The sequence below is a fragment of the Brassica oleracea genome, chromosome C4 (genome assembly GCF_000695525.1).
Source record: "Brassica oleracea var. oleracea cultivar TO1000 chromosome C4, BOL, whole genome shotgun sequence".
Taxonomy (NCBI): domain Eukaryota; kingdom Viridiplantae; phylum Streptophyta; class Magnoliopsida; order Brassicales; family Brassicaceae; genus Brassica; species Brassica oleracea.
Window position 1 is genome coordinate 31669598 of NC_027751.1, and position 8482 is coordinate 31678079.

At 32.2% G+C, this 8482-nt stretch overlaps 1 protein-coding gene across 1 annotated transcript; it reads left to right on the forward strand.

The window, feature by feature from the left end:
• The first annotated feature begins 5191 nt into the window (after positions 1–5191).
• Positions 5192–6730, forward strand: LOC106340863 (UDP-glycosyltransferase 73D1). Its single transcript, XM_013779693.1, has one exon. The coding sequence runs from the start codon at positions 5216–5218 to the stop codon at positions 6728–6730; it is 1515 nt and encodes a 504-aa protein (XP_013635147.1). The 5' UTR covers positions 5192–5215.
• The last annotated feature ends 1752 nt before the right edge of the window (positions 6731–8482 follow it).

The window sequence follows — 8482 nt, forward strand, 5'->3', positions numbered from 1 at the left end:
GGTATATAATTTGGGTTTAGGGTCTAGGATTAGGGTTTAGGGTATAGGGTTTGGGTTTAGGAGTTTGGATTTGAGTTTAGAATTTAGGGTATAGAGTTTGAAATTTAAGATTTAGGGTTTAGGGTTTAGCTGGAAGCGTTACCGTCGTTAAAATTAGCGTTTTTATTTTTTGTAGCTATTTTTTATTTAGTTTAATGTTTTTTAATTAATAATCTATGTGTCACTTTGATTGGTCCTAAATGGTGGAGTGAATTTAAAGGTTCATCCTAGGGTGAACCTAAGTTCTGTCTGAACCTTTAAATTCGCCCCACTCTCTAGAACCAATCAAAGTTACACATAAATTATTAATTAAAAAACATTAAATTAAATAAAAAATAGCTACAAAAAATAAAAACGCTAATTTTAACGACGGTAACGCTTCCAGCTAAACCCTAAACCCTAAATCTTTAATTCTAAATCCTATACCCTAAATTTTAAACCCAAATCAAAACCCCTAAAGCCAAACCATATACCCTAAATCCAAATCCAAACCCCTAAACTATATACCCTAAACCCAAAAACAAGACTATAAACCTAAACTTTATACCCTAAACCCGAGTCCTAGACCCTAAACCCAAACTGTAAACCTTAAACCCAAATTATATACTCTAAACCCAAAACTTTAACCATAAATCCAAACGCTAGATCCTAAACCCAAACCGTAAATCCTAAACTCGAAACCTATACCCTAAACTCAAATCCTAGACCCAAAACCCAAACGGTAAACCCTAAGCCCAAACCCTAAATTTAGATGCTATAGGGTTTGGGTTAAGGTTTACGGTTTGGGTTTAGGGTCTAAGACTTGGGTTTAGAGTATAAGGTTTAAGTTTATAGTCTACTTTTTAGGTTTAAGGTATATAATTTGGGTTTAGGGTCTAGGATTAGGGTTTAGGGTATAGGGTTTGGGTTTAGGAGTTTGGATTTGAGTTTAGAATTTAGGGTATAGAGTTTGAAATTTAAGATTTAGGGTTTAGGGTTTCGCTAGCGGCGTTAGCGTCGTTAAAATTAGCTTTTTATCTTTTTTAGCTATTTTTTATTTAATTTAATATTTTTTAATTAATAATTTTTGTGTCACTTTAATTGGTTCTAAAGAATGAGATGAATTTAAAGGTTCACCCTAAGAGGTGAACCTAAGTTTTGTTCATATTTTAGTTTATTAATTAAAAGTCAGTTTACTTATGAAGATCATGTAAACAATGAATGGAGACAAATACGTGAGTATTTTCAGTATTTTCTTATGAAAGAAAAATAAACTTGCATGTGTATCAGTGTATGTATACTTCATAGCAAAACTTAAAACTAGGATGTCAACTACAGGTTAGGGCCCAGCCATGTTTTGTTTATTATAAGTCCAGTCATATTTTAACCCGGCCGTATTTTAACCCTATTATAATCAAGAGTTAGGGCTGGTACTAGGGTTAATTCATTTAATTGAAAAAATATTTCATTTATTTTTGTTCTTAAATTTTAAAGATAAAATTAGAAAAAATAAGATATGATATGATTCTTTCCTCCAATTTGTTGAGCATCAAAATCAAAAGTTTTCTTGACAAAATCGCAAAATCGAGTTTTTACCCCACAACTAAGAATAAAATTTTTCCGTCAAAAACAAAAATTATGTTTTTTCCGCCAAAACCTAATTTGAGTTTTTCCACCAAAACCACAAAAACGAGTTTTCTCGCCAAAACTGGAAAATCAAGTTTTTTACGCCAAAACTACAAAATCGAGTTTTCCGCCAAAACTGCAAAATCAAGTTTTCCCGCCAAAACCAAAAATCAAGTTTTTCCGCCAAAACCACAAAACCGAGTTTTTCCGTCAACACCGAAAAATTGATTTTTTTCTCGCCAAAACCGGAAAATGAGTTTTCCCGCCAAAACCACAAACCCGAGTTTTTCTGCCAAAACCACAAACCCAAGTTTTCCCGCCAAAATCGCAAACCCGAGTTTTCCCGCCAAAAACAGAAATTTGTGTTTCCCGCCAAAAACAAAAAGTCAGGTTTTTCGGAAAAAAATCACTATTGGGGTTTCCCGCCAAAACCGCAAGATCGAGTTTTCCTGCCATAACTCAAAATTGAGGTTTTTCGGTTTTGGCGGGAAATTTGATTTTGTGGTTTTGGCGGAAAAATTCATTTTTTATTTTTTGAAGGAAAAAAACTCGGTTTTGTGGTTTTGGCTTGCGAATTCAATTTTCCTGTTTTGGCGGGAAAACTTGACTTTGTGGTTTTGGCTGGAATACTCGATTTTTAGTTTTTGGCGTAACTCATTTTCGTTTTTGGCGGGAAAACTTGATTCTTAGCTGTGGGAGAAAAACTCGAGTTTTAGTTTTTGGCGGGAAAAACTCACTTTTCGTAACTCAGTTTTCGTTTTTGGCGGGAAAACTTGATTGTTAGCTGTGGGAGAAAAACTTGATTTTTAGTTTTTTTTCGGGAAAACTCGATTTTCTGTTTTAGCTAAAACTTGATTTTTCGTTTTGGCAGAAAAAATTGATTTTTTTTTGTTTTTGAAATTTTTACGGAAAAATTCTATTTTGCGTTATCTAACAAATTTAAAATTTCAGTATATATTTAAATATTTTATAATAATTTTGTGAATCAAAATTAAAAGGTTAAGATTTAAACCCTAGATCTATTAGGATCAGCCATTTTTAAATCCTGTTACATAAATAAGAGTTAGGGCTACAAATGGTTTCAGAGGGTTAGGGAACATCCCTACTTAAAACACCACTGATAGCTAAACCGCCCTCCAAAAGAAACTCATAGAGACGCCATATATGAAAATGATTACTGGCCCTGAGATATAAGTCTACAACAGGCTAAAAATCTCGAGTATTATTCTAAGGATATTATTCTAGAGATCAGGTTAACCAAGAGGCAAATGTACGTCAATGATCTATTATTCCAAAAGTTGAACGAGTCTTCTACGTTGGCTCGTTCACCACCGACGCATAATTGAACGTTTCAAAGTGACCTTTTTCTTTTAAACAAAAAAAAGGTTCAAAGCGACCTTTTTCTTTTAAACAAAAAAAAGGTTCAAAGCAAATGGAACTCACTTGAAAAAACCTACAAACAAATACTCAGTTCGTTTCAAAACTTATCTATGTTTTAGAAAAAAAATTTCTTTCACTTTTTTTTTATCAGGTAAAAATGATAAATTGTAAACTTTGAAAAATTAGTTGTGATTATTGAACTTCGATCGGTTAAAAATTATGAGAAATAATTAATCACAAAATAATATATTTATAATTTAAAATATTCTTTAATACGCGTGAAAACTTCAAAACATACATTTTTGAAAAAAACATATCCATGATGTTTGAGGATTATTTTATTTAATTAGTATAATAAAAATTTACAAGTTGAATGTCAATAACTATCTAAATTTCTTGATATGAGCTGGCTAGCAGTATATATTGTTCCTTAACTGGTTTGCAGAAGTCCCTTGACCTAAAGCTTTTTCTAAATTTTTAGTGACCAACAAAAAGTTGAAGCAATACATAATATTATGTAATTACAATATTGACACATCAGTATCAAAAAGATATCCATGTGGTCATTCATCATCTTGTTTTTACTTGCTAGTCATCCAGGAAAAACAAAGTCTCTGTTCTATGATTTGTACATATTTAGGCAACAACTTCTGAGACATATTAAAAAAAAACTTCTGAGACATATAATTAAACTCAAAAACAAGAGTTAAGAGAAAATGGTCTTCATAATCTCCTTCATTCCACCTTGAGTTTGAGATAGCTGATGATTATTTACCTTCGTATCATGAATTTTTTTTGGAAATAACGTTTACCAATTCATTAACTTCAAACTACGCCAAAATCGCAATAATGATTGGTAACTGCGAATGTTTAAAATGACATTATTCTACAAACTCGATCAAGGAAATAGTTAGACTTTGTTTCGTTTTTCTTCTTGTGTTCAATTTTAAGTCGGCATGAGCTAAGATACAAAAATATATGTTGATTAAATGAAATTCATTTTTGTTAAAGAATATCTCTTGAACACTCTTTTGATAAACTACACCACAAAAACATATAAATTAAACGATGTGATGATCATAGAAAATCTACCTTTAGCCTTTAGGCAGGGTCAAAATCTAACGGCCCAAACAGCCTTTAGATTTATGTACAAGTAATCTCATCTTTTCAGATACGCTCATTGACTTCTAAGAGCATCTATATCCCAGAAACTCCATTTGGAGTTTCTTAATTTTTTTTTTTTTTTTACTTTTTCGAATTTAGAAGAAAAAAAAAATTAAAAACGAACCAATCGCGGACCGCCACGTGTCAGTGGGATCCGCGAACAGTGTAAGAAATCCTTAAGGACCGACTACTATTTGGTAGTTTTGGTCACCGGTTTCTTAAAAAAAAGTGGGTCCTACGCGGAACCCACACGCTAAGAATCCCTCTAGTATCCTTGGATAAAGATGCTCTAAGAGCATGATTACTGGGAGGTTCTTAAGGTGGGGTTCTTATCGGAATATAAGAACCTGTCTCTTAACTTTTAACTAAAAAAACTAAGAACCGTCTCTTAAAACTTTTTTTAATATATATATTATGTATATACGTAAACCCTCTTTTAAAAACCTTTAGAGCATTTCCAACTCCACTCCATAATTTATGGAGTAATTGATTTTTTGTTTATTTATCACTCCATTTTCCACTCTATTTTACGGTAAATTATGAAGTAGGGTTGGAGATGCTGTTACCTATGGGGTTCCACAAAAATTGTAGATTCCACACTTAGTTATACATATATAATATATACATACATATATATATACATACCACATATATTAAGAATTTCAATGGAAAAAACCTCATTGGAGGTGCTCTAAAAACTTCAATTACCTCATATACTTCTTGATAACGTGACGTAGCTCACCATCGTCATGGTATAATGACTAGTTCACTACCGTCATCTATCAAAAATTAAAACAGTGATGATGCGTAATTGGTTCTCTAAGCAGCAGTTTTCTTATGACTTATTCAAAGTCAATATACAGCTTTTGAAGACTTACCAATTAAATAAGATCTATCACAAGATGCATTCACACATTTACGTATATAATATATATACATATATATATATACATATTACACTTTTGTTGTCTATCCTCTCTACATCCCTATATGTATCTTTACTTATAAGCTTTTGCTAAACCCAAAAATGGAAATTAAAATGGTTTCAAAAGCCAAAAGACTTCACTTTGTTCTGATCCCTCTCATGGCTCAAGGGCATCTGATTCCCATGGTTGATATCTCCAAGCTTCTTGTGCGACAAGGCATCATTGTTACCATAATTTCAACACCTCAGAATGCTTCTAGGTTTGAGAAGACACTTGATAGGGCGAGATCGGAGTCAGGTCTCGAGATCAACGTTGTAAAATTTCCTTTTGCTTACAAAGAGTTCGGTCTTCCCAAAAATTGTGAGACTCTTGACACTTTGCCCTCCAAAGACCTCCTACGACAATTCTATGACGCTGTGGATAAACTTCAGGAGCCATTAGAAATGTTCCTTGAGGGACAAGAAACCCCTCCAAGTTGCATAATCTCCGATAAATGCTTTTCTTGGACGTCAACAACTGCTAAAAGGTTCAAAATCCCGAGGATTGTGTTCCATGGAATGTGTTGTTTCTCTCTTTTGAGTTCGCACAACGTCCATCTTCATAGCCCTCACCTCTCGGTTGCTTCAGACTTAGAGCCTTTCTCTATACCAGGAATGCCACATATGGTCGAGATAGCTAGAGCTCAGTTACCTGGTGCTTTTCAAAAGTTAGCAAATATGGATGACGTTAGAGAGAAGATGCGTGAAGCTGAATCAGAAGCCTTTGGGGTGATAGTTAATAGCTTCCAAGAACTGGAGCCTGGCTATGCAGAGGCTTACGCTGAGGCCATCAAGAAGAAGGTATGGTTCGTTGGACCCGTTTCTTTATGTAACGATCGTATGGTGGACTTGTTTGATAGAGGAAACAACTGTAACATAGCTATAAGCGAGACAGAATGCTTGAAGTTTCTTGATTCGATGAGACCAAGGTCAGTATTATATGTTTGTCTAGGTAGCCTCTGTAGGCTAATACCTAATCAATTGATAGAGCTAGGGTTAGGGTTAGAAGAATCTGGTAAGCCCTTTATTTGGGTGGTCAAGACGGAGGAAAAACACATGAATGAGATAAATGAATGGATGAAACGCGAAATGTTCGAAGAGAGAGTTAGTGGAAGAGGGATAGTGATAAAGGGTTGGAGTCCTCAGGCTATGATACTTTCACATGGCTCTACTGGAGGGTTCTTGACGCATTGCGGTTGGAACTCGACGATCGAAGGGATATGTTTTGGTGTACCAATGATCACATGGCCATTGTTTGCTGAACAGTTTCTCAATGAGAAACTTGTTGTGGAGGTATTAAAGGTTGGGGTTAGGGTTGGGGTGGAGATCCCGGTGAGATGGGGAGACGAGGAAAGACTTGGAGTGTTGGTCAAGAAACATAATGTTGTGAAAGCTATAAAGCTTTTGATGGACGAAGATTGTCAACATGCAACTGAAGATAGTGAATTCTTGAGACGTAGGACACGTATTCAAGAAATTGCAGTAATGGCGAGAAAGGCTGTGGAACTGAAAGGATCTTCGAGTAGTAATGTTTCATCCTTAATCCAAGATGTCTTAGACCAATTGAGTCTCGAATAGAACAGTCTAAGTTATATAATAACGAAAGGACATCTTAATATTGTTTAGAACAAGAAAAGTTGCAATATTACTACATGAAAATGTTCAGAAGTAAGATATTTATTTTCTAACATATTTCAGAACTATTATTTACGAAGTTATTTTTCGCATTCGAGCTCTCACGTTAAAAGTTAAATCGGTTAATATTGTTTATACCCTTAATGAATAAAATATATAAATTAGCTAAAATAATAACGAATTTGAATTTTTTTTAATAATATAAGTGGTTAAAATTAATAATAAGAACTATCAAAAATATAAAATATATTTTAAAATAAAAAGAGAATTCCTATAAATATGGTTTTGTTATTTAAAATATATATTTTAATAAAAAAAAATCAAAAACAGAAAACATAAAACAAAGTATTAACGAAGTAAAATTCTTATTTTTATATAATTGAAAAGATAATATTGAGTGATTTCTAAGACTAATTTATTACTGATGAATATAGTATACAAAGAAATTTAAAAAAAATTATAATACATAATAATTTTCAAAAGAAAACATAAACAATAATTTATCATTATCATCTCTTAATTAATAACTAGAGATTGATTCGCGCATCCACGCATGTATTGGTTCTTACATTTTTACACATTAATATTTATTTTTTATAATCAGTGTTATATATTTTAGATGAGTTGTAATATAACTAATTGTATTCAAAAGACCTAGACCGAATCGGATAATATGGTTATTTTTGGTACAAATATTGGAACCCATTTCAGATACATTTATTATTTAGATATTTTTAGGTTCATATACATCAGAACCATACTCATCCAGTCCCACAGAAGGACTCAACTCAAAACCCACACATAAATTTATAATATTTAAGTTGGGCCTAATTTCAAAACAAAAAAATGATACTCGAAAAAAGCAACTTGTACCTAAATGATAGTCAATGTTCATGCCTAACTGATTTTATAAACTAATAAAAAAGACTCTTTTATGTGTTTGGCTAAATTAAGTGAATTTTTATTTATTAAAATAAAAAGAGTTTTTTATCCAGTAAAATAATTATATTGAGTGAAAAGTTAAGTGACAATAAATGTAATATATTTTTATTATTTTGATTTAAATAATTATTTTATTCACAGAAACATGTCTTTGAATTATGTTTCTGGCTACGCAATTTTCCACCGATTGAAACTAAAATAATTTTTTTTAGTAAAACAAACTAAATCAAACGTTTAACAATATGCAAAATTGAGTTATTTTATATTTTTGATTTTATAATTGGCAAAAAATTAATGTTGATTAACTAATGAATAAAAATCTGCACTATTTAGGTTAACGGGACTATTTAGGTTAACGGGTTTCTGTCCATTCGAACTACTTCGGTTTCAGGCATGACCAAATCAAAACCATTTTAATTTGGAATGAGGTAACCAATGGTCATCATGCCCAATTGACATCCATCCCTACTCTTGCCATCTCTGGATTGTGTGAGATAAAATTAAGGTCATCTTCATCGAGGGTTTATAAGATAGTCTCTTATAGATAAAAAAAATGAAAAAGGAAAAAAAAAAGAAAACAAAAAGGAAAGTAGATAAAACGTGAAATCTTATCCTAGTCTGTTAATGTGTAATGTTCAAAAATTCTTGAATCATTACTTTATTTTTATATTTTTTCAACTTCTCGAGAGATGAAACTTATGAACGATGCCATTGAGGATTCCAATTAGAAATAAACTATTAGATTAATACATC

Bases quoted from the DNA above. Each gene is read 5' to 3' on its own strand.
- LOC106340863 (XM_013779693.1), top strand. From the start codon at position 5,216: ATGGAAATTAAAATGGTTTCAAAAGCCAAAAGACTTCACTTTGTTCTG.